Source organism: Cydia fagiglandana, chromosome 27 (assembly GCF_963556715.1).
Source record: "Cydia fagiglandana chromosome 27, ilCydFagi1.1, whole genome shotgun sequence".
Taxonomy (NCBI): Eukaryota; Metazoa; Arthropoda; class Insecta; order Lepidoptera; family Tortricidae; genus Cydia; species Cydia fagiglandana.
The window spans coordinates 2,264,773-2,291,691 of NC_085958.1; the positions used below are offsets into that span (position 1 = coordinate 2,264,773).

General features: G+C 38.9%; 1 protein-coding gene across 1 annotated transcript in view; it reads right to left on the reverse strand.

Annotated features, from left to right (window-relative positions):
* LOC134677998 (serine/threonine-protein kinase BRSK2) overlaps positions 1-26,919 on the reverse strand; it is an 83,319-nt gene that overhangs the window by 14,221 nt on the left and 42,179 nt on the right. Inside the window, exons 12-21 of the mRNA XM_063536439.1 lie at positions 22,802-22,875; positions 21,352-21,407; positions 20,157-20,222; positions 19,061-19,132; positions 17,365-17,463; positions 15,919-16,005; positions 14,132-14,245; positions 11,879-12,048; positions 9,899-10,003; positions 7,119-7,200 (exon numbers count right to left, since the gene is read on the reverse strand). Coding sequence (XP_063392509.1) covers positions 7,119-7,200; positions 9,899-10,003; positions 11,879-12,048; positions 14,132-14,245; positions 15,919-16,005; positions 17,365-17,463; positions 19,061-19,132; positions 20,157-20,222; positions 21,352-21,407; positions 22,802-22,875 — 925 coding nt within the window. The remainder of the gene's footprint in view (positions 1-7,118; positions 7,201-9,898; positions 10,004-11,878; positions 12,049-14,131; positions 14,246-15,918; positions 16,006-17,364; positions 17,464-19,060; positions 19,133-20,156; positions 20,223-21,351; positions 21,408-22,801; positions 22,876-26,919) is intronic.

Genomic DNA, 26,919 nt, shown 5'->3' on the forward strand with positions numbered 1-26,919 from the left:
CAATTTTCTATTAATAGGGTTTTCAGTTTATTTTTAAACATTTTATCATCTGGTTCGGCTTTGATAGCATTAGGGATATTATTAAAAATTTGTATACATTTGTACTGTGGTCCTTTTTTATACATAGCTAACGTAGATATTGGCAATAACAGCTTATTTCTATATTGGCTTCTAGTTTTATACGTATCGATTTTCGGTGGGAATAGTTCTGTATGTTGTCTGACAAAAAGTGCAGCCTCCATTATGTATATTGAGGGTAGTGTCAACAGTTTATATTTGATAAAATGAGGGCGGCAGCTGTTAGGGATGTGTACATTCGCTAAGATTCGTATACACTTTTTTTGCAAGATGAATATTTCATTGGCATCTGTGCTATCTCCCCAGAGAAGTACGCCATATCGGAGCCCAGAATAAATATATGCAAAATAGACCGATAAAGCTGACTCAAAATCCGTGTTTGCTTTTAATATGCCAAGAGCGTAAATAAATTTGATTATTTTTGTTTTGAGGATTTGAATGTGCGCTTTCCAGTTTAGCCCTGAATCTATAGTTATACCTAATAGTTTGAAGTCATTTACCTCTTCTATTGTACTGTTGTTTATTTGTAGTTCTAGTTCTAATGGTTTTTTCTGTGTCGGTTTAAATTGAATTATTTTTGTTTTCTGTAGGTTTATATCTAATTTATGTTCGGCAAGCCATTTCTTGACAGTGTGTAAAAGGGTCGAGAGTTTTTGGTTAGCTTCGGTACTGTCCGTAGCGCTAAATAGCAAAGAGACATCGTCTGCAAACATGACGCATTTTGTACTTTTGTCTATAATTTTAGGCAGATCGTTGATATACGCTAAGAATAGGGTGCAGGCTAAAATACTTCCTTGTGGGAGGGAGCAAGTGGTCTGGCGTAGTTGAGAGTTTACGCTCGTTATCTCTCGGCTCTGGTGGTCGTAATAATCTATTTGGACGTATTGTTTCCGATTTTGTAGGTATGATTTGAACCATTTGTGGGCCATGCCACGTACTCCCATGCCGTATAATTTGGCCAGTAGAATCTCATGGGATACTTTGTCGTATGCCTTAGTCATGTCTAAGAGTAGCCCTATACTATATTGTTTTATATTTAGGTGGTCTAAGATATGTGTTATATATTTGTACACTGCTAAAGCTGTTGAATGGCATTTTCGAAATCCATGTTGATTTGAGTCTAAGATATTATATTTTTCGAGAAAATTATACAATCGGTTTGACATAGATTTTTCAATAATTTTTGACACAGATGGTAGCAGAGCAATAGGTCGGTATTGATTTGGGTTATTTGCAGTACCGCCTGGTTTTAAGATTGGTTTAATTTTAGCTATTTTTAGTAGTTCCGGGAAAGCGCCTTCGTCAAAAGATTGGTTTATCAGTCTAGTCAATGGGGCTGCTAGTTCAACATCGCATTTCTTCATTAAAGTGGGTGGCAGTTCGTCAATACCATAGCTTTTTTTATTTTTTAATTTACGTATCAATTTAGTTATTTCGTCTTCATTGACTGGACTAATATAGATTGAATTGGTAGTAGGATATATAACAGGCCGTCCGATGCGCGGTGTTGTCGCTCCTGCGGCCGGAGAACACGGCGCGGGAGCCGATGATTCACCCACCGATGCGAAGTGCTCGTTAAACAGGTTTGCTATTTGTAGGGGCGATTCTATAATAATATTGTCTGTTTTTAATGTAATATTTTTGTGGATATTTTTTTTGTTTCTGCAGGTTATGTTATTTATAAGTGTCCACATAGTCTTTACTTTATTATTAGATCTTTTTAATTGATTAATATGATTTAATTTCTTTGATTTTTTTATACATTTTTTGAGAATTTTCTCGTATTTTTTATAGTGGTCATGAATTATTAAATTATTTGTAGTATTAACGAAGCTTTTCAGTTGTCGTTTATGTCGGCAAGCGAGTTTTAGGCCTTTTGTTAACCAAGTTTTATTATTGGATGTTGGTAATAGTTTAATACGTCTCTTCGGTAAATAGGTATTTAAAATGTCTTGTAATGTATTGTGGAATGCCTCAAAGTTTTGGTTTAAGTTATTTGTTTGCAGTAGCACGTTGTTCCAATTTATTTTGGCTAATTCCTGTTTAAATAGTAGCATGTTTTTTTCGCTAAAGATTCTACTATATGTATACCACGGGTTTTGAGTTTTTTGTGTATTATCTTGTCTTTGGAGTGTCAGCAAAACGCTTTTATGGTCCGATATGCCGTTATCTTCTATCTTAACATTACATTTTGTCTGATTCGTAAAAATTAGGTCGATACATGTAGATGAGTTATTTATTTCCCTTGTAGGTTGTTTTACAATTTGTTTGAAATTATAACATAACATAGTGTCAATTAATCTGTTTTTAATAGGAGAATTACCCAACATGTTTATATTAAAGTCACCGACTATAAAAGTCTGCCTATATTTTTCTATTTGCTGTATTTTACAGAGTAATCTACTTAAACAGTCAAAAAAGGTTTCAATGTCGCGATCTGGTCTGTAAATGTTTATTAAAAGTATATTTTCTTTAGGAATTTCTGCAGCACAGCACTCAAAAATGAACTCTATTGATAGTTTAGATATGTCTGTTCTTTCCGTAAATTCGATGTTTTGTTGTAACAGAATTGCCACTCCTCCTCCTTGGCGTTGACTCCTATTAAATGAGGCAGCGAAATCATAGTTGTTAAGTGTAACTAATTCCTTTTGGTTTTCGGATATCCAAGTTTCACTTACACATACTATTGGGATATTTTGGTCTAGTAGAAGCGTCTCCATAATGTCGATCTTGTTTTTTAGGCTTTGAGCGTTTTGAACTAGAATGGTAAGTTCATTCACGAAAGGAATCAGTTTTATTGTGAGAGTTATCTGTTTGTGTACTTATGAGTATTTTTTCATTTGGTGCGTTCGAGGTTGTTTGTTGAAGTGTGCAAGATGACGTGATCGGTGCGCTTTGTTTTGTATTTAAATGCTGCGCTTGCACTTCTCGTGACAGTCGTGACCTATTTTCGCTATCGACGTATTCTACACCACTTATAAAAAGCTTGTTGTTCCTAATGATGGCATGTTTTCCCTCTTGGCGTGCTTTTCTCATTCTTTCTCTAAGTAACGTTCTTTCTTCTAATGCTTTTTGATCTAAGAAGGGTGAAATTGCGTAGCCTGTGTTTTTAAAATAGTGTGCGTTTTGAAGTACGTAGTTGGTCATTCGTCTACTTAAGAGGTCTAACCGTAAAGGGCGCCGGTACCCTCTTTTACCTATGCGGGTGGCTTGATCTATAAATCCGTTGATATTTATATTCATAATATCGGCGAACATGTTATCAACACGGCGACATAGATCTGATTCCGTTTCCAATTCATACTCGTCCAGGCCATACAGGATTATTGTTTTGTTTTGTTCGATATTTTTAGTTGTGTTTGTTTCTGTCCCTAGTTGATGTTTTAGCTGGTGCAATTCTGTCTTTAATTGGTGGGTTTCCTTCTCTAATTGTTCTATTTTTGCCTTAGTTTTCTGTAGTTCACTTTTTTGAATTTCGTGTTGTGATGTTAGTGTACTGATTTCTTGAGTTATATCTTGTTTTAGTTGGTGTATACTTGTATTTATTTCTTGTTGGATTGTAGTTTTCATTTCAGCCAACATGATTGATTTATATCTATCTAATTTATTGTCTAAAAGGGCGCTAAGTTGATCTAGTGTGAGTGGCCGGTCGTTTGTAGTTGTTGGTGATGCGATATTTGTAGATGAATTTTGTGTTGTGATATTGTTTATTGTTTCTGTTTTATTATATATTTGAGAATGTGTATCTTCATCTAAGTTTAGAAGATCGTCGACCGACATGGTGGTGTCGTCAAGGCACGGGGCCGGTGGCGGTGCTGGGGGTAAGTACCGGTTTCGTACGGGGGTATTATCGTCTCTTTTCCTGCGTGTGATGTTATTGCAATTTTGGCAGGTCCAGTATAGCTTAAGATCCTTTCCGTGTTCCCTATAATAAGCTGAAGTCATACTAGTACATGAATAGTGATACGTTGCCCGACAGGTGACGCATGTCAATAGCTCTAAGCGAACATTTATAACTAATTCGCAACCAAAGCACTTCATTTTTAAATGTTTATACTGTATCTGGTGTTCTTAATCTCTAATTTTACTTGCTGTGCAGTCGGTTGGTTCATGCGTAGTTGTCGATGTCAGCGAGTGCGAGCGGCGAGTCCTATATGCAAGTCCACGCGCGCGACAGAGATGCCGGCATGAACGATGAGTCGACTTAGATCACAGCCGTTAACGTTTGTTGCACTTATTTTTCACTTCAAACAGCACTTTTATGTATAAGTATCGTCACTATCGATTCACATGCACCTTAAACTAAAGAATATGCCCGCTTCCGGATTCCCGGGGGCTTATTTCCACCGTTTCGATTTAATTAATGCGGAGCTGTTATTTTCGCGTGTTGTTAGTTCGAATTCCAAACTACCCTCAGTCTGTCTGTCCGTCCGTATGTCACAGCCACTTTGTTCCGAAACTATAAGCACTATACTGTTGAAACTTGGTAAGTAGATGTATTCTGTGAACCGCATTAAGATTTTCATACAAAAATAGAAAAAAAACAATAAATTTTTAGGGTTCCCCATACATAGAACTGAACCTCAAAAAATTATTTTTCATCAAACCCATACGTGTGGGGTATCTATGGATAGGTCTTCAAAAATGATATTGAGGTTTCTAATATCATTTTCTTCTAAACTGAATAGTTTGCGCGAGAGACACTTCCAAAGTTGTAAAATGTGTGTCCCCCCCCCTGTAACTTCTAAAATAAGAGTATGATAAAACTAAAAAAAATATATGATGTACATTACCATGCAAACTTCCACCGAAAATTGGTTTGAACAAGATTTGGTAAGTAGTTTAAGTTTTTTGGTAAGTAATAAACCGTAAACCGCAATTGTATTGTGTTACTTGCTGTTACGGAACCCTTCATGGGCGAGTCCGACTCGCACTTGGCCGCTTTTTTTTAATATCATATCTTCACAACTTTCCAAGATATTAGGGGATCGCACTTTTTCGTGAAATCGGACCCTATACTGGAGCGAACGAAAAGACATTTCCAATGTCAAAAACGATCGACGTCGAATGCCGTTTTTGGCGTCGTTGTCACGATTTTGCGTTGACAATGACATCGATTGCGGTCTGTGGCGTTCAAAAGATTAAAGGGCTACCCGAGCTTTTCATCAATTTTTGACAGTTTTGAATCGTATCTCCTACTTTTGCACAACAAATATAATAAGGTATTTTTCACCTCAGCAGCTCGAACAAGAGTACTTTGCTTCTTAAAAACAGTGAGCAAAATGCGATTTTGCTCACCGAGTCATTTTGTCTCACTCAGTGAGCAAAATCGCATTTTGTTCACTGAGTGAGAATAAATGAGTGAGCAAAATCGCATTTTGCTCACTGAGTGAGACAAAATGTCATTCAAGTGACCTTTATAGTCAAATGTCATTTCAACATGCGGGGTCTAATACAAGTTCGATATACTTGGGTTCTATTATCTCTGTTCCTCTAGGTATGTTCTCACTGCTTAGGGTGAAAAATTTTGTGTACTACACGAGATCAAAGTTATTTACATCTCGTGCGCTTTTGAATCCCTTACTACGCTCAAGATTCTAAATTAGATTCACTCGCTACGCTCGTGAATCTATTATAGAATCTTTCGCTTGCACGGGACTCAAAATAAGCACTCGAAGAAATATCAAACTTTGATCTCTTGTTGTACAAATAACTATTCCTATTCAGTTACTTTTTTTAGAACTGTCAAAACGATTTGCTAATATCTGAGATATATATAATTCCGTATACACTATATACTCTCTGCTAATATGGAATTTATATGAAACATTACATCGTGACGTCACGGTCAAATCACCTACCTTTTATATTTCTATCCGATTTATTAAATAGAACTTGTGTTTAAAAATAACTCCTACCTGTGTTTTTCTAATACTTATCTGGTGCTTTATTTCATGTATGTTGTAATATAATTAATTTTAAATACAGTATAATACCCTATTGATTTGCCCGACTAGCCGACTAATCGGCGCTCGGATAGCCGAATTAGTCGGCCAGATCATAAGTTTCGTCTAAGTTCGGTTCAGATGCACTTAAAAACAATCGTTTTACCCCTTTCGTCGCTCTTTTCATATTATTCAAATCGGACAAGAAAGAAAAGAAACGGTCAATAATTCGAACAAAAGTTTTCATAAGCACCCTAAATAGGAATTTGGGGAAATAGGTGAAACGCTATGGTAAATATTTGGTGTTTTTTTTTTGCCCTTTTTTCTGTCACTTAAAGTGCCGACTAATCGGCCATTTTTGCCGACTAGTCGCCGACTAATCGCCGATTACAAATGAGGCCGGATAGTCGGCTTTCCCGACTAGTGGGCGACTAGTCGGTACATCCCTAATTGGTATGCATAAAATCCTAATTTCAGTTTTGACACTTCGGTGATAGACCGCGAGCCACGAACAGATTTCATGACCAATCGCCTCCCGGGTGATAACTTGTATATTAATTAACGGCTATGTATGATAATCCCTCATGGACGTCAGCTGGCGCTCCGTTGGGGGGTTGAGGAATGGCAGCCACCGAAACAGGTAAAAAAATAAAATTAATTATGTCATCGCCTCCCGTTTGATACTTTGTCAGAAGATAGTTTAGATGTTATTATAAATAAAAAAATACGTCAGCCGGTTGTATAGCGGTGGAAAGACCGTCAGCTACTTGCATAAACATGTAAAAAATAAGCGCTGTATCTTTTTATTATAGCAATAACTAAATCATGAAACTTTGCATGTATGATTTTATCAGGCATTTTAATCAACGCGCTATGAATTTGCAGACATGATCAACTGACGGTCTTTCCACCGCGACACAACCGGCTGACTTATTTTTTAATTCATGATAGCATCTAAACTATCATCTGACAAAGTATCAAGCGGGAGGCGATGACTGACGATATTTGCTCCTGGCCCGCGGTCTATGACGTGGCGTCCGAGTGACAACTTTTGTGTTTGAAACGGCGTCGAAAAATCAAAAATATTAAACTTGCCTGACAATAATGTGAAAGTGATAGCGTATAGATATTCTTTCCCGTTCTCGCCCGGCGCCTTAGTTATAGTTGAAATATCAACCTGCAACATACATTTATACAATTAATTACTTATTTACATTAAGCCTTCATATTAAAATGTAGGTACAAATGTAACACTTTAAACTCTCGCGTTTTGTACACATATTCAATGAACCCGTCCCGTGATTCCGTTTGTGTAATTGAATATAGGTACAAATGTGTCACTTAACTTCAAACTCGGGTAAATCCATTACCCTCTCAGCAAATATCTACCCTATTACATTTTCTTAATACCAAAATCGCATAATCTGACAGATGGATTTACCCGAGTTTGAAGTTAAGCGACTCAAATGTAGTTCATAATTATTTTCCATCGTATTCTCACGAGATAATACGATGGCAAAAGATTGTTCACTACATCTGTAACTGTATATGTATAATGATGTACATACATAATAAATAGAAATCTGCATAGTACATACATAATACATACAAAATCTGCAAGTAAAATCATCATCATCATCTCAGCCATAAGACGTCCACTGCTGAACATAGGCCTCCCCCTTGCAAGTAAAATAAATGACAAAAAATAAAAAAAATCTTGTCAGATTTTAGTAAGAGTAGGGGCATTAAATTGCTCGTTGTTTATGGAGTAAGAAAAACATATTACTGATCACGACTCAAATGTCACCCTGTATAGTTCGTTTTTTTAGTATTAAAAAGAAGGAAAGCGATCTTGACATGTATTTTAATAGAGAAACGCTTTTTAAAAATCAGTAACTACTTATGAAAACAGAAGAATATAAATGATCGTGTTAGATTCATAATTGTTACATATTAGGTCCTTACATATGAAATTGGCGTTTCATATGGCAGAAATGAAAACGATTTTTTTTTATGAAACTATTTTTTTATTTAGTCAAAGTATGTACCATGGCTATCTATGCACTTTTGCCATCTCGAAGGTAGTTCATTGATTCCTTTACTAAAAAAAGTGTGTGAGCGAGAATCAATAAAATCTTTGAAGGCCGTTTGGACAGCCTCGTGAGAATTGAATTTTTTTCCTTGCATGAAGTTGTCCAAATTCCGAAAAAAATGGTAATCAGTTGGAGCAAGGTCCGGGGAGTATGGTGGGTGTCGAATACATTCCAGTCGCAGCTCCCTTAGTTTTGCGGCCGTCAAACGTGCCGTATGTGGTCGAGCATTGTCCTGAAGCAGCAGTGGGCTAGATCGATTGACCAGTCTGGGTTGTTTAATGGCTAGCTTTTCCATCATCGTTTGCAATTGTTGACAATACACATCAGCCGTGATTGTTTGCCCAGATCTTAAGAAACTGTAATGGATGACACCGGCACTAGTCCACCAGACACTTACCAGTACCTTTTTCTGAGTCAACTTTCGTTTCGGGCAGAATTTGGCTGGTTCACCTGGGTTCAGCCATTGTGAAGAACGTTTCCGGTTATCGTACAGGATCCATTTTTCATCACAAGTAACGATACGATTCAAAATGCCTTCATTATTGTGCCGGTTGAGAAGTGAAACGCAACACTCGACGCGTGTTTCTTTGTTTGCGTCGCTCAATTCATGCGGTACCCATTTTTCAAGTTTTTTCACTTTTCCAATTTGTTTCAAGTGAATCAAAATGGTTTTATCACTCACACCGAAGCCTGCCGCTAACTCTGACGTGGTTTGCGATGGATCTGCTTCCACAATTGCTTTTAATTCTTCGTTATCAACTTCTGTCTCCGGCCGTCCACGGCGCTTGTTCTGTAGGTCAAAATTTCCAGGACGGAAACGTTGGAACCAATAACGTACCGTATTTTCTTTTGCAGTAGCTTCCCCATACGCATTGTTAATCCTACGAGCCGTTTCTGCAGCACTGGTGCCGAGGTGAAACTCATATTCGTAAATATAGCGATATTTTAAGTTCTCCATATTGTGAACAGAACGATGTGAAAGAAAAACAAATGACGCGATAACAAATAAATTTCGTAATTCGAACACAGAAATACATGGTCTTAAATTTGAAATAAATTTGAATTTGGAATTCCTAGCCGAACGCCACATATTTTGAACCAAAGTTGCCAGTTCGCCAAACGCCAATTTCATATGTAAGGACCTAATATTTGCCGTAATTTATTTTTAAAATGTGTTTTTCAATTAAAAGACACATCAAGATTGTTTACCTTATTTCTAATGCTAAAAAAAACGAGGTATATGTAGTCGCTCCGCCCCACGCCGTGACGTAGTTCCGCTTCCCCTCCCTGCGAACCGTTGCTCGCTTCCCCCCCCCGCCCCGCCGCCATGTCATTGTTTCGTCGACATTTATTCTATCTGTTTTAGGGTTCCGTACCACAAAAGGAAAAAACGGAACCCTTGTAGGATCACTCGTGCGTCTGTCTGTCTGTCCCTCTGTCACAGCTTATTTTCTCGGAAACTACTGGACCAATTAAGTTGAAATTTGGTACACATATGTAAATTAGTGACCCAAACATGGACATGTTTTTTTTATAATTTTAAAATGCATAGGTTCGAAGTTATTAAAGGAAATAGCCAAAAATGACCATTCCCCCCCTTTATCTCCGAAACTACTGGGTATAAAATTTTGAAAAAAAATATACAAAATAGTTCTTTACCTATAGATGACAGGAAAACCTATTAGAAATGTGCAGTCAAGCGTGAGTCGGACTTATGTACGGAACCCTGGAAACGCGAGTCCGACTCGCACTTGGCCGGTTTTTATTTTTTTTTGGTCTTACCTGAAACCGAACATGTCTCTGAAACATGGCGGGCGCGTTGGAGCCCCGCTTGTATTCCACCCGGAATGACATAGGGCTCAGCACACTGTGAGACAGCTCTGCTATCTGGAACAAGTTTTTGGCAAAAATTACATTTTTGGTACTTAGCTTTTATCGCTGACTGTACTTTTCTTTCCACAGGCAATTAATACTCATCGAAACAATTCTAAAAACCCCAAACACAATTAGGTTTCGTTGTTTTATCACAGAGTTCCTATGGCCACCTCTGGTCTCCATCATCGGATCAGCTCGATGGTACCATAATATTGCATTGTCACCCGACTTACGTATGTATGCAAAATTTCAGCTCAATCGGAAACGGGGAAGTGGATGCAAATTTATCTTGCAAGATTTGATTACAGACAACGGTCAGGTGAAACTAAATAAAAGCTTGTAAAATGAAACGTTATTGTATATTATCAACATCAAAATAGTCAGCGAACTATAAGCACACGGCAGACACGCTATACATCAAAAATCATTTGCGATTATATGTGTGCGCGGCACGTCTGTACACGCGTCATTGTGTATGTGTGGGTAAGTCGCTTTACTGAGAGGGCGCCAGAAGTAAAAAAAAATGTTTTCTCTCCTAATCGGTAAGAAGTGGGACTGAATTTCATGGTTCGCAAGGAACGATTACCGGTTACTCTTGGCTTTCGGAGACTCTCGGCTAAACTCGTTGTCGTACGTGAAAGAGATAGCAATACTTACTCGTTCTATCGCTTCGATATTTTCAATTTAACCGGTTAATTTCGTTCCACAAAACCGGAAGGCGAACGAATTTGGCATAAATCGGTATCTTAATAGGACAGTTCTTTAACCGGTAACCGCAAACGGAAACGAAATCATTTTCGTTCCCGGGTGAATGAACGAAACCGGTTTGAAAAAAAAGGTTTCCCAGTCCTGCTAGCAAGACACGTACGGACTAAAAATTAAAAAATTAAAAATGGCGTCGATTTTTACAATGATTTTTAACAGTTTTTCAATTTTGTTTACTCCGAAATAAGGCAATGTTACTATCCGGTATCCGGCCGGTTACTCGGCCACTATCCGGTATCGGTTAAAATAATTGCCGGATAGGCTGGATACCGGATAGTAACCGTATATCCGGTGCATCTCTAATTTTTAGATAAAGATAAGATAAAAGATTTTTATTCATGACGATCACAAAACATGTACGAACATGTACAGACAACAACAGCAAGAACAGAAGAGAACAATAAGTGTGCATCACGAAATGGACCCAACTCAGCATAATGCTAGCTATAAAGCCAGCGCTGGTCTTCCGTAGGGCCCATTCGGTGATGCCACGACAGATAACACAAAAATATACATATTTAAAACATTGCAAAAGATACACAGAAGAAATAATTAAGAAAACAGAAAATACAAAATACAAGAAAACTAATTAAGAAAAGAAACAAAACAAAATGAAAAGAAAAGCATAATCTGGGGTCATTCATTAATTACATCACACGTTTAGTGGGAGGGAGGGGGTCAAGAAAATGTGACATTTTGTGACATGGGGGAGGGCGGAGACACAAACTTTGTGACGTCACTTTAACTTCATCAGTAACCGAAAATTTATTTAAATTATTTTATTCGCTGTACATTTAAATAACAAGTTTTTAAAACGATAATCGTTTTTATTCGTTTAATTATCTTTCCTAAGCAGTTTTGGGTTATAAAATTACTAATATTTATATCGTCAAAAATATTTTGATAAAATATTAATAATACTTAGGTACTTACTTAATTCGATTTGGCGATTTCGTAGAAAAAATGTGACGTCACACTAGGGGGGGAGGGGTTTGCCAAATGTGACCAAGTGTGACAAGGAGGGGGGAGGGGTCAAAAAACCTAGAAATTGGTGTGACGTAATTAATGGATGACCCCTCATTTATAATTTTTAACAGTTTTTCAATAGGATATCGGACTTACACTTAAGAAGGCATGTATGAGGTCCGCTTTGACAGTGGCCAGGGGTTTCCCCTTGACGAGCGCCGTGAAGGTCTCTTCCTTATCAGCTGACAGTAAAAGCGACCCGAACCACGAGCGCTTGGTTAACTCTGGCGACGTTTCCGGGGTGAGATGGACTTCTTCTGATGAAGCTGGGAGTAAAATGGGGATAGTTAGGATAAGATAATATTTATTCATTTAAAACTTATGCTAATTTGATTGGTACAATGGTAATTATATAATTATACAGTTAGAGTTAGCGATTTTGATAGCCCACGCGGTGCAAGTGTTATTTTAAACGTCAAACTTCCCTGAAATCATAACGTACGCCTCGGCTAGTCTGTGGCCATGAGTAAGCCCATTCATAATAAAAAAAAAACGTATAAATAACACTTGCACTGCGTGGGCTATCAAAATCGCTGCAGACATTTTTTGGTCTAACTCCAATCAGGTTCGAAAGGATAATAGGGCAGTTTTATTTATCGAAATTAAATTATGAAAGTATGTTATTTATACAGGGTGGCTAAAAAATATGTGTATTTTTAGCCACAGATAAATTACGACATCTACTTTTGCCATTTGAAACTTAAGTCATTGTTAATAGAGGTGACAGCAAAGTGTCATCTATTGGGCATTAAATACATAAGTAGCTACAGTGGAACCTGGATAATTGCAATCTCAAGGGACCGGCCAATTTTTTTCAATTAACCAGGTTTTTCATTTAAGCAGGTCGTGTCAATTAACGAGGTTCAAAAAATCGTTGTGTCAATTATAGAGGTTTTCATTAATAGAGGTTGCGTTCTGACAAATTTCTTTTATGGAGGTGCAAATAACCATTTTAAGTAGATTTACACGCTTACATTCTATATATTGCTTCCGTCTATACTTGCACTTTTACACTACATTAATTACCACTTTATTTTCTTATCATTTGGGTTTAAAAAATTCCCTTGAATTGTAGAAGAAAGTTTTATTAGAATGTAAAAAGCATACTTTGTTTTTTATTGATCAAAACTATTTCACCTACTACAGGCTGTGATAGATACCCAATAAATAAATTAAATTCTGGATGGAGATATAAATAAAATGATCATTGCTATTAAAATATTGTTTCTGCTGTATACAACTACATTATTTCAATTACAGAGGTAATAAGCAAGACTCGTTTCAATAATAGAGGTAAAAACAAGATCAAAAATAACGGATTTTTTTTAGCACAGTGTCAATTATAGAGGTCTTAAGTTGCGATGTGGTCAATTATAGAGGCAAAATTACGAAAAGCACTAAAATCTAAATTGCAATTATAGAGGTTCCAAAATTTCAATTATAGAGGCCTTTTGGTCTCAAGGGACCGGGACCGGACTTTTGGTTGCAATTATTGAGGTTTTCCATTTATCCAGGTGCCAATTAACCAGGTTTCACTGTACTATATCACACCGAACTCAGAGCTTTAATAAATTGTAAACCTTCAATTTGACACCTCTCACACCCACCGCTGAAAAGCTGCCAGGAGCCCGAAATAATTAATAATGATATTATGGCAACACCTAGAGAGACTCTCGCTAGGTGGTTGGATCAAGGGTCAGATGCAGAAGGCGGTAATTTTGGACACGGCGCGTATAGTACGTCGGTTCCTCACTCTGCGGCCCTGACCACCGGCAGCTTGGGCCCTGCCCCGCTGCCGGCGGCACACTAGGTTAGGTTTTTTATAATGTGTTTATAATTTTTTTTTATTGTTTTGTAAGTGTTTTTATATTTTACTTTTATATTCATATTATAATTAACCTAACTTAAGAAGAAAAATAAATAAAGAGAAAATAAATAGTATGGCACATTAAAAGTAGAGGGATTTCGTTGCTCTATAAATTGCAAACCTATTTCCGTAGCTAGCTCTCCATCTACAGGGTGTGTCTGACCATGGGGCTTTAAATTCAAGGCTCGATTCTACTCGCCAAACTGAGCTACTTTTACTATGGCACTAACCCCGAAATCCCAAAAATTTTTTTTACTTATTCATACATTTTGGCTGATCAGATTCCGACGTTTTCTATGGAAAAGCCAAAAAAGAAACCCGATTTTAGGATCGGTCTCATAGTAAAAGTAACTCAGTTTAGCGAGTAAAATCAAGCCCCGGATTTAAAGCCCCATGGTCAGACACACCACGTATATTATCAAGGCTGACCGTTATGATCGTGATAAGGGGTTAAAAATGTAGATAGTAATATATAAGCTCACCCTGCATCTTGCGGCGGTGGAAGCGGGGGGAGCCCAGGAAGGAGTTCTTGATGGTGGCGAGCCGCGCGCGCCACGGCGCCGCCGCGCCCGCGCCCGCGCTGCCGCCCGCCGCGCCTGCGCCTGCGCACACACAATAGTTATTTGTTTTACAAGGGGGCAAAGTTGTTGTTTAACCGCTCGTGCTAATATTGATACCCGAGCAAGCGAAAAATTCCAAAATTGAACCACGAGCGTAGCGAGTGGTTCGAAAAATGGAATCTTGAGCGAACAAAATTTACCCCCGAGTGAAACACAAAATTTTTCACCACACCGACCCGAAGCAAATATTAAATGTAAAATATCAAACAAAATCAAACCAAATCAAATCCAAATGAATGTTATTAAATATTTATCATCCAAAGTCATCATTTAAAAGGTCAATTCTACGAGGAAACATAAGAAAACGACTCAAAATTTGCATTTGATTACTTTGCCTCACATGTGGATAAAATGCAACTTTGAACTTTGAAGTGCAAAGTAAGCCTTTCCGAGCTGGTGTGGTGAAAATTAATAAATTCGTTTTTGGCAAAAATTTCATTTTTGGTACAAGCTTTTATCGCTGACTGTACTTTTCTTACGACAGACGACTTATATTAATCGAGACAATTCTAGAAACCCTTATTAGGTTGCGTTGTTTCATTACAGAATTCCTACGGCCACCTCCTATCTGCGTCATCAGAACGGCTCTATGGTACCATAATATTGGATTGTCATCCAATTTATACATACATACAAAATTTCAGCTCAATCGGAAACCAGGAAGTGGATCAAATTTAACTTGCAAGATTTGATTACAGACAGACAGAGAGACAACGCAACGGTCAGATGAAACTAAATAAAAGCTTGTAAAAATAATTCTTAATTTTGTGTGCACAAAGTTGCTGAACAAATGTTGGTCAGTTTGAGGAGTACAGCCTTTAGTTTAATTTATTGCTCCTGTTACATGAAGCACCCTGTATGTATAAATTTCAGGCAAATAATCATGCATTTGAAAGTCAAATCCTCGGCAAGAAAATATAAAAACTAGAGATGCCACGAATATTCGGCAACTATTCGATATTCGGCCTATTCGGCCACTCTGCCGAATATTCGGTATTCGGCCAAATGTTGCCTACTATTCGGCCGAATACCGAATATCTGTTGCACCTACCTAAAATGAAAAATTACACAAAAAATAACCAAAACTATGTATATTTAATAATTCTTGGAATGTAATAAATACGAAGGTACGTTTTTGAGCATTTGTTGATTACAAAATATTATATTATTATCATGAGTCTGATTTGATTGACTCTAACTAAATTCATTAATTTATTTATTTATTTATTTTAAACTTTATTGCACATACAAAAAGTACAACAGGCGGACTTAATGCCGGTATAGGCATTCCCTACCAGTCAACCATAGGGCGAAACAGAAAAGCGTCCATGTGGGTGCAGTGAGAAATAAACAGAAAAAAAAACGTAACTTTTGAGCGAAGTTAAAAATCAACATTCTAAATACCTACTATATACATATAATTATGTATATAGTTATAATTCAGTTCAATATAAAAATATATCTTAGCAAAAGTTCTGCGAACAATTGTCATAATAATTGTGACTCAAAATGTTCGCATGTCATGCCGAATATTCGGTATTCGGCCGAGCGAGAGGCCGAATATTCGGTATTCGGCCGAGAGGGAGGCCGAATATTCGGTATTCGGCCAAATTCACTATTCGGGGCATCTCTAATAAAAACTCGCTTACCAGTAATAGTATTTAAATTGGGGAACAGAGTCGGCTGCGCAGGCGACTGCGTGCTCGGCGGGCCGGGTAACGACGAGCGTTCCCGAACTGCAAGTTAGAGAGAGACAGTCATGCGAGGGCGGAATCACGAGCGAGACAGTCATGGGGGCTATTCATAAATTACGTCATTTGTATTGTATTTATTTATTTGCTGAATATGGGTTTACAAAGGTGTACAATAACATATTAATTAGTTCAACCATACCCTGCTTGGTGTAGCATGCAAAATTTAAAGTATAGTCGCACTAACATAAAATTATAACATAAAAAATATTAGAAATAACATGTCAGATTAATTATTAACATTAGAAAAGTCATGCAATTCATTATTTACAATTTCAAATTCCTATTTCTATTCCATTTCATAATCAAAGTATTCATGTATGGAATAAAAACACATGTCATTAAGCCATAAAAATAATTTCTTTTTAAACTTGTTGATTGGAAGGTCTTTTATGTCAGCTGGCAACCTATTAAATATTTTTATACACATATAAAATGAACTTCTAGCTGTTTGTTTGAGGCAGGTTTCCAATTAGGGGGGGGGGGGTCTGGACATCGGATGATGGTAGCATGATATAGGAGGAAACAGAGTCATTCGAAGCATGATTTTTCGATGATTTTAGGATTTCAAAAATCGATGACGTAATTTATGGACAGCCCCATGCGAGGGCGGAGGCATCACGAGCAAGTGACGGGCTCTAATGGGATGTTAATGTGCTTTTATGAATTCAGAGAAAAACAAATCGGTCAAATATGTGGGATTTGTTAATGTCATCGTGCTAAAATCTTATAACCGGGGTGAATAGGGACGGCTGGGGTGAATAGAGATAAAACTAATAGGGTGATTTAGCTGACATTTACTTTTAAAAAAATTGGTAAATAAATGTACTATTATTTTCAATCGAATGATAATATGTGTGTGGGTATTTAAAAAAAAACACATATTTAATTACACGTTCGGGTCTACCGCGACATAATTTTATTGTTTTTGCCTTAAATTTAGTCTTTCCGTGACCAAGTAAAGACAATGAAATTGTACCGCAGTAGACCCGTTTGTGTAATTAACACGTTGATTGCCAAACCAAAAATGGCGAACATACCGAGATGGCCAACGAATGTCGAATAGGTAAATCCCTTCTCTAGTGGCCAAAACTGATGCCATAAGCCAATACGCTACGGCCACCATTTTGCGGCGCGAACAAAACTGTATGGCTTTATCACGCGACATCGCGTCATCGGCCACAGGGTAATGGACTGCATCACGCGACGTCGCGTGATGTCGCAATCAACGTGTTAAATATGTGTACAAAACGCAAGAGTTTAAAGTGTCAAGTAAATCACATTTCGAGTTTTGTCTCTATTCACCCCAGCGTTCCCTATTAACCCCGGTTGACGGTATTGTACCTCTGTGTGACTGCGACGGGCTGTGCGGTCTGACTGGCACGGTGTTGCCTAGCAACGGGGATTCGTTTATAATGATAACCGCCTCGCCTGGTTCGCCGCCTGAAATTAAATTCCATATTAATTTTACAAAAAGTGCAAGTCGGTCTCCCGTACGAAGTAGAGATGCAACGGATAGTTGTTTGGCCGGATACCGGATATTCGGCCTGACCAGCGGCCGTATATTCGGTATCCGGCCGCCGAATATTCGGCCGGCGTAACTATACCCATAATTCGGTTTGTTAGATGCGCAGTGATATGTCGGACTAGTTAATTTCTAGGTTCATCATCATCATCATCATTTCTGCCTATTCACGTCCCACTGCTGAGCACAGGCCTCCTCTCATGCGCGAGAGGGCTTGGGCTATAGTCCCCACGCTAGCCCAATGCGGATTGGGGACTTCACATACACCTATGAATTTCTTCGAAGATGTATGCAGGTTACCTCACGATGTTTTCCTTCACCGAAAAGCTAGTCCTAGAGTTCTAGAATTTCTAGGTTCAATTCAATGAAATTGAATTAAATTTAAATGATACGAGTAAACGAGTACGATTATGACCTTCGAGCAACACCGGCTTCCGACACGTCGGAAGGGAGGGGCCCAAGCGATATCTCGCCGTACAAATCTTTCTGCCATTTTCCGCGGGGGGAAAGGTGCACACAGTCGCATTTCTCACACACTTACATACAAAATCCAATCTGTAATGACGTTCTTCAATCTGTGATGTTTGTGTCTGTAATGACGACACAAATACATAGAAAATGACACACGTCAAAGACAAATCTTGCAAACCTCGATCTCTTTTTGTGTACGGACGAGTGACTAGTGTCACAACACGCACACTAACACATTTTCGTTGAAGTATGTCATTGTATTCTGAGAGATGAGAAGTCGGATTTGTCGCTCGACCGATCCGCAATTTGTACTGAGCGAGCAAAATCGATAAATCCAACAATTACTTGAGACTAAAATATAATAATTGTATTTAAATGTAATTTAACGTATGATATGTAAAAAAAAATATTACATGTGAAATGTAACACTTTCTTTTTGTAAATTTGATGTCCCCGGCCTCTTTTTATAACAAAAAACCGAGCAAACAGGCATTTTTGTGCAGCAGTGTTCACGCGCGCGTCTGGACTCGGTCTAGTGAAAAATCCAAGTGCAACTAGTTTTATTACCCGCGCTAGATTAGATTGACGCGCTAATCTTGTACCTCGGCAGAGGGGAAATAGTGCGTGCGCCCTTCCGTGTTGCTCGAAGATTATGACCGTGACGGTTTCTTAAATCCAATTTGTTTACTCCGAAATCAAGCAAAGTTATCCGATATCCGGTAACCGAATATCCGGTGTATCTCTGGAACGAAGCGTTCCGTACCATTATGTATAAAACGGCAAAAAAATCACGTTTGTTGTATGGGAGCTCCGCTTAAATCTTTATTTTATTCTGTTTTTAGTATTTGTTGTTATAGCGGCAACAGAAATACATCATCTGTGAAAAGACTGCCTATTAGCTATCACGGTTCGTGAGATACAGCCTGGTGACAGACAGACGGACAGGCAGACGGACAGAAGGACAGCGGAGTCTTAGTAATAAGGTCCCGTTTTTACCCTTTGGGTACGGAACCCTAAATAATTAAAACAAAATGGTAAACTCACTGATATTGAGGCTTATCGTAGGCCCCGTAGAATTAGCTCTCTGATGGTGGTGTTCACGAACCGACGGGGATGCTGCAAATACAATACAATAGGGTATTTGACTGTATTTAAAGGTAAAAAATAGGCCAAATATGATCACATGATTATTGGACGACCCCCTAGGCAAGACCGGTCTTCCAGAGAGAGAAATATAGCTATATTTGGGTATTAGTTTTACGGTATAGTGTGTAGCTTTCCAATAGAGCTCGACGGCTAATCCTATTGTTTATTGTTAAGTAAAACCGCTCGTGCCACGTGCCACAACCACCTGCATAAAAAATACGTACTTCGGTTACTGAGTGCCGGCGAGTCGAACGCTACAGAACCAGTCTAAAATGTGTCATCGAGATGCGTAACAAAGGCGCGTTATCGGAAAGCGCACCTACACTGGTGGAATAATGAAGACCCTTTTTTGCAGGTAAGTAGCAAGTGCGGTTTTACTTAACAATAGACAGTAGGATTAGCCGTCGAGCGATTTGAAAGCTACACACTATATCTGAAGATCATTCTAGCCTTCAGTCGCCCGCTGCTGAGCATAGGCCTCTCTTCGTGTACGCCACTTATCCCGGTCCTGGGCTAGTCTCATCCGAAAGTGGCCCGCGTTTTTACAAGCTTTTATTTAGTTTCACCTGACCGTTGTCTGTAATCAAATCTTGCAAGTTAAATTTGATCCACTTCCCGGTTTCCGATTGAGCTGAAATTTTGCATACATACGTAAGTCGGGTAATAATGCAATATTATGATCGATAATACCATGATAGCTGATCTGATGATGGACACCGGAGGTGGCCATAGGAACTATGTGATAAAACAACGAAACCTAATTGTGTTTGGGGTTTTTAGAATTGTCTCGATGAGCATTAGTTGCCTGTGGAAAGAAAAGTACAGTCAGCGAAAAAAGCTTGTACCAAAAATGAAATTTTTGCCATAAACTTATTCTGAATGTCATCCACCCAACGAGCCAACGGACGAACGAGTCAGCAGTGGGCGACTGAAGGCTAGAATGATGATGATGATGATCTGAAGATACAAATGTTTATGAAATTCTTATACGTACCCAGTGGGGAGCCCGGGGTGGCAGGTGTGCCTCCGAGCGAAGATACCCTGTGCGGCGTATGACCTGCTGCGACAGTAATATTATACATATTATTATCCACACATAAATATAGATGTTATAGTAGATTTAGAATTAGTTTCGTCAATCGTCAATTCGGATTGATCGGTCAGTCCTCAATCGTCAATCGTCAATTCGAATTGATATTTTGCCAACACTGATAGGTATATTACTTTCTGACTCTAGCAAATACTATATATACATATGTACTTGTTTACTTCTTGAGTCTGAAGTCATGTGGCTGTGATTACTGATTAGGTTACATGTACGCAGATCTCCAGGTTACATTGGTTCTTCCGCGATTTCGATTCGCATACATTAAGAACACGGCTTGATCCGATCGGCTTGAGCACTTAGGTACTCGAAAAGAAACAAATTATCGACATGCACATGCAAATATTCAAAATCTTGTAGATATGCATCGTATCACGTCCACGGATTAGATGTACTTTGTTATGGATAATGATCGTCCAGTCAATTTCAAAGTAAAATTTAAATAGAGGTATATTGTCAAAGTAAAATAACAAAGTATTACTCTTCTTCCTCGCGTTATCCCGGCATTCTGCCACGCCTCATGGGAGCCTGGGGTCCGCTTGACAACTAATCCCATGATTTGACGTAGGCACTAGTTTTACGAAAGCGACTGCCATCTGACCTTCCAACCCAGAGGGTAAACTAGGCCTTATTGGGATTAGTCCGGTTTCCTCTCGATGTTTTCCTTCACCGAAAAGCGACTGGCGGGAATATCAAATGATATTTCGTACATAAGTTCCGAAAAACTCATTGGTACGAGCCGGGGTTTGAACCCGCGAACTCCAGATTGCAAGTCGCACGCTCTTTCCGCTAGGCCACCAGCGCTTCGCAAAGTATTACTATTAGAACAAATTAAATTATTTTCAGAAAATTCTCCTTTTGTTCTACCTTAGGGATGGCCAGGGGGCGCCATAAGCCTCCAGTAAAAAGTGCATATACTTGGAAAAATTCGACCTATGCCGCTGTGGCCCGGTGGCCGAATGGCACAGCACCTGCCGCGATAGCAGAGGACGCTGGTTCGATTCCAGCCTGGGGCACTGGAGGCCTTGGTCACTTTTCTTAGTATATGACATTTATTTCAATTAACAAAGTTGTGTATACTCACTCGGCGGGCTTGCCGGCAGCTGCGGCGAGCTGCGGCCTTCTCGCCGCGACGCTGACCTGCCGCCAAAACAAACCATTATATCAAATTACATACATACAGTAATTCAAAATGTTCAACACCACAGAATAAGTAATACTTAGGGCATACTTACTGAAAATTCCTGAACTGGCAACTTAGAGAAAATAAGTCGTCTCATTTATCAGAATCTAGACTTTCAGTATGGCCCACGTCGTACTACCGTACAGAAAGGACACTTCCTACGAAACCGAAGTTTGACAGCGGTTCAAGGTCGAATCGTGATATTCCTTTCGACTATTAAGGGTTGTCAAAATTCAAATAATTATCTTATCTGTGGTCGTGCGTGCAAAGGGACGTCAAGTGGTGCCAACACTAATAATTGCTCAGAGTAATGCTGAGCCGAATGGAGTCGAGTTTGCACGAACTCACTCAGGAGTGTCTTCCTAATGCCAACTCCACCAAATTATTTTTCACCACACCAGCTCGGAAAGAATTACTTTGCACTTCAAAAACGAATAGCAAAGTTGCATTTTATCCACATGTGAGGCAAAGTAATCCAATGCAAATTTTGAGTTGTTTTCTCATGTTTGCTGGTAGAATTGACTTTTAAATGATAATTTTGGATGATAAATATTTAAAAAACATTCATTTGGATTTGTTTTGGTTTGATTTTGTTTGATATTTCACATTAAATATTTGCTTCGGGTTGGTGTGGTGAAAAATTTTGTGTTTCACTCGGGGGCAAATTTTGTTTAACCCTCGTGCTTTGAAACCCTCGCAACGCTTAAGATTCCATTTTTCGAACCAGTCGCTACGCTCGTGGTTCAATTTTGGAATCTTTCGCTTGCTCGGGTATCAATATTAGCACGAGCGATTAAACAACAACTTTGCCCCCTTGTAGAACAAATAACTATTGCAGTCTAGAGGGGTGGGCCAAATTATTTTTCACACCACCTATTCGGAAATGAGCTTTTTCTTCCCTGCTAGGAGGGATCAAGGTGGCACTTTTCCTCCCTGCTAGGAGGGATCAAAGTAACACTTTTCTGTTCAAGCACACTATTTTTACATTTTTTTGTACATTATTTTTTTAGCTTATATAATCTGTTTAAGCATCAGATTGTGTCAACACTAAGATTCTTTATTTTCCTCATAGTTGGTGTGAAAAGCAGTAACGTATGTGTCACACGGTATCAAAATTATTTCGTCTCGGGCGTTAACACTTGAATCCCTCATTACGCTCAGGATTCTACTTTAGAATCCCTCACTACGTTCGGGATTCTATTGTAGAACCCATCGCTTCATTCCGGATTCAATGTACGCCCTTGACGGAAATATATCATTTCGATCCCTTGTAACACAAACTACTATTGCAGTCTGGAGGGGGGAGGGGGGAGGAGAATGGAGAGAGAGTGGTGAAAACATAAGTGTGTACCTGAATTGTGACCGGCGGGGTGTGATCGGCGATCCTTCGCTGATCTGACCGAAATGTGCAGACTGACCGTTCACCTGAAAGTAATTAAAGTTATAAAGTACAGCCGAATATCCGGTATCCGGCCGCCGAATATTCGGCCAGCGGAACTATACCTTCATTTCGGATTTTCAGGTGCGCATTCTGCAGGTTTGACCCGTTTCCTAGTAAACGTTCGCGCGGATTCATTTCTAGGTTCGAAATGAATGCGCGTGCAAGTCAGTGGAATGATTAAATTGTTTTAAAATAATAAACAAGTCGATTATGACCGCGTGTCTGTTTCTTAAATCCAATTTGTTTACTCCGAAATCAAGCATTGTTACTATCCGGTATCCGGCCGGATAGTAAAATAATGGCCGGATATCGGATAGTAACCGGATATCCGGTGCATCTCTAATTTAGACGCAGGAAGAAAACACCCAATACCTTCTTGGGGGCTGTCCATAAATTACGTCATCGATTTTTGACCCCCCCCCCCATAATCATCCAAAAATCATGCTTCAAATGACCCCATTTCCTCCTACTTCATGCTACCGTCATCCGATGTCCAGACCCCCCCCCCCTAATTTGAAATGACGTAATTTATGAATAGCCCCTTGACATTGACACTGTATCATCGGGTGACAAGCAAAAGTCACCAAGTACCACCACAAGATCATAGCCATAGTGAACCATATAAGTACTAAAAGAAGGTCGATTTTTGTTTAGTAATAGTAGTGACTTTTGCTTGTTACCTGACGATATGCGTATTCTACGTCGCCACACCGTTAGAGCGATATAGGACTAACGCCGCCCCGTGCAGCGCCATCTAGTAAGCTTACCCTGCAGGTGTCCAGGCCCTTGCGGGGCGGGTCGGGCGCCGGCGGCACGGGTTGTGATCTCCGTGTCTTACGATTTAGGAGCTGGAAGAAAACACCCAATACCTTCTTGACATTGACACTGTCTGTCATATGTACTTATGTTTTCCACGTCGACACACCGTTAGCGCGATGTAGAAATAACGCCAGCCCGTACAGCGCCATCTAGTGGGCTGTTGAGTAAACTCACCCTGCACGTGTCCAGGCGCTTCAGGGGCGGGTGGTCTTCTTTTGTGCTCCAGAAGAAGGACGTACATTAGCATTACCAGAGATATATATAACTCCGTATAAGATGAATAAAGTCTAAGAAAAAAACGTGCCTCGGACGGCCAAGGAAAAGTCATTCTCGAATAGATGGCGCCATTACCTTTGGCCTATTCTCAGCTAGATGGCGTTAAGGACACCGTTTAGTATTTAACAATTTTAACACATATCAGTGAAAGAACATGGATCAATATGGAACAATAAAAATTAAGAATCATTTATCCGTAAACATATTTTGATTATTTTATACATTTTCTATATTATTTTAAGTTTTAATCGTGTGTCGATAGATGGCAGTAAATGTACTGAGACTACAAAATTGACAATGACAGGACCCCTCTATACTATCTATTCTTTTTGGCATTACTTTCCAAAGAATTTTGGTTAAGGTGCAGTGAGTTCAGAAAACGGAGTTTTTTAAAAGCCGTAGCTCTTTTTTGGATCACGATACAGCTGCCATACATTCAATTAGCAAACTTGAGGGCTTTTTCTACTGATTAGAGTGATTAGAATCCTAAGTTTTTGACATTTGCTCGATAGAACACGATCACGAACATAGGTCTAAAACGGACTTTCAAGATACGTAACAATTTGTGCACAAAAGATAAAAATATGAAAACTGCTTCTAATAACGCGCAATTGTATGCTTGAGCGACTACCAGGATTACTTTTTTTTTTAATTTCACATTCAATAAATAAGTTCCAAAATATGATATCAGCGGTTCCGTGCACGCAACTTCTTTGATCAGATGCCCGCTGGGCTCGGATCAAAGCACACGTATCGCAAATTTAATTAAAATGACAGTTGATTTTGGCATTTATTTCGACATTAAATCATATACATATACGAAAAAGTATACCAGTAGACAAATACTATTTAAAAAAACAGGGTAAATAATTATCATCAGATGGAGCTCGAGTCTCATCTTAGATTTGATTTGTTGGGGCATAATGGTTGAAAAAGGCAGTAAACTATCTTAAAACAATACGATTCCAATATCATTTAAGTAATTTGCTCCTTGAAACCCGGCTTAGAATGAAAAAAGTTTGAAGACTCATACTTACTGATTGGAATTAATTTTCATTATGCTGGTATTAATATTGCATACCTATTTGACGTACTTTTGTACGTCAACGTCAATGAACTGTGAAGACAATGTTGTGATCTTGTATTTATGTTACAGAACTTTTGATCTTCAAATATTACCTATTAATACGGAACATTATGTAAATATTTCGTGTACTACTTGAAAATCGTGCAGTGGTAAACCTGTTTTGTTGCTGTGAGGTCCGTCTAAGATAGATGTATAATGCGGTTACGTACTGTTCTGCAAACCTTCATGAAATCAAGAATAAATAAACGGCTACGGTCTAGACTCAGTCCTAGCGAGTTTTTGCGGCTTGTGAGGCCGATATATACCTACTGGCCTACGAGGCTTACAGCCCAAAATCGCTGCGGCCTGGATGGTGATTGCCTGTGTATCGAGTGTTATACTAATTTACTATAAAATAAAACAAAGTTTTTAATTCAATGATATTCTGTGCATATTTAATTTTATTTTTTATACCTCGTCGCTAACAAACAAGCATACGGCCCGGCCCGTCTGATGATAAGCAATCTTCGTAGCCTTTGGACGCCTGCAACTCCATGCGCGTTGCCGAGTCTAACACTCCGCACCCCTCGTTGATAACTGGCAACCATACTCACCGGCAGGAAGGACACTATGAGTAGAGTCTAGTGCTAGTGTTATTTGGCTGCAGATTTCTGTAAGGTTGAGCTCTACTCTAGATCTGGAATGACATCCGCTGTGCTGTGCTCTACCACACGAAGCGAGATGTCATTCTCAGTTCCCATTCCCATACCTCTCTTTGGACGTAGTTCAAGGACCAGAGGTATGTCCATATATTTTAAATATTTTCGTCTTAAATTACTATAGAGATTCAGAGTCTGAACATATAACCGTAAGTTTACCAAAAAATTGCCGTAACAGCTATAGGTACAGTCAGATGCAGAGAGAAAGAATCCGCCAAAATGAAAGTTCCACCCTGCCAGGACTTAATTTATTGATAAAGATAACCATATATTTATTCGCAAAAAATACATATAGTGATGAACATAGGTGGACAGTAATTTTGGATGCGTAGGGTAGAGCGGGGAGAAACGTAACACTTTTTGTACTTTGACCTTAGTTTCTGGTTAACCCTTATTATTTTGATGAGTTTAATGTATCATATATAACGTCAGTGCATGATCTGTACATTAACGTCTTGACTAACATTATAATTGTGTATTTTGTTTTTAAAAAATCCTTTTTTGTTACTAATCACCCCGTTGGCGTGCAGAAAGTAACACGTTGTGGGTCAAAAGTAACAAGACACAGTGGGCTGTAATTTAATATAATATGACATATCAAATCAAAATAAAAACCGGTCAAGTGCGAGTCGAACTCGCGTCCCAAGGGTTCCGTACTGCACACATTTTTGAACGAGCGAGCAAAGCGAAGTTCTTAAGTACATTCAACTGTTTATTCAATTTGTCCACACACAGCTGGCTATCTTAGGATAGTTAGTTACCCATTTTTTTTGTTCAAGTATTATGTTAAGCATAGTGCCTACATTTTTTTTTCATTGTTAGGTGTATCTCTGTTAATTCAAGATAACAGGGCTATAACCGCGGAAATCGAAGCTCGAAGTTCGCAAATTGCTGGCATTTCTCTCTGTCACTCTAATTACCTACGGTTTCATTGGTGTAATAGAAAAATCCCCGCAATTTGCGAAATTCGATGGTCGCGATATACGGCAGTTCAGCCTTCTCACTTAGCTACTCGTACTTAAACCAATTATTTGTTCTGTTTGAGCACTAACCTCCTAAAGCTCATGCTTCGACCTTACGTGGAGGTGCACCTCTCTCGGATGCTTCAGGCCTTCGGCCCAACGCAGAGCTTGGCCATCGACCTTCGC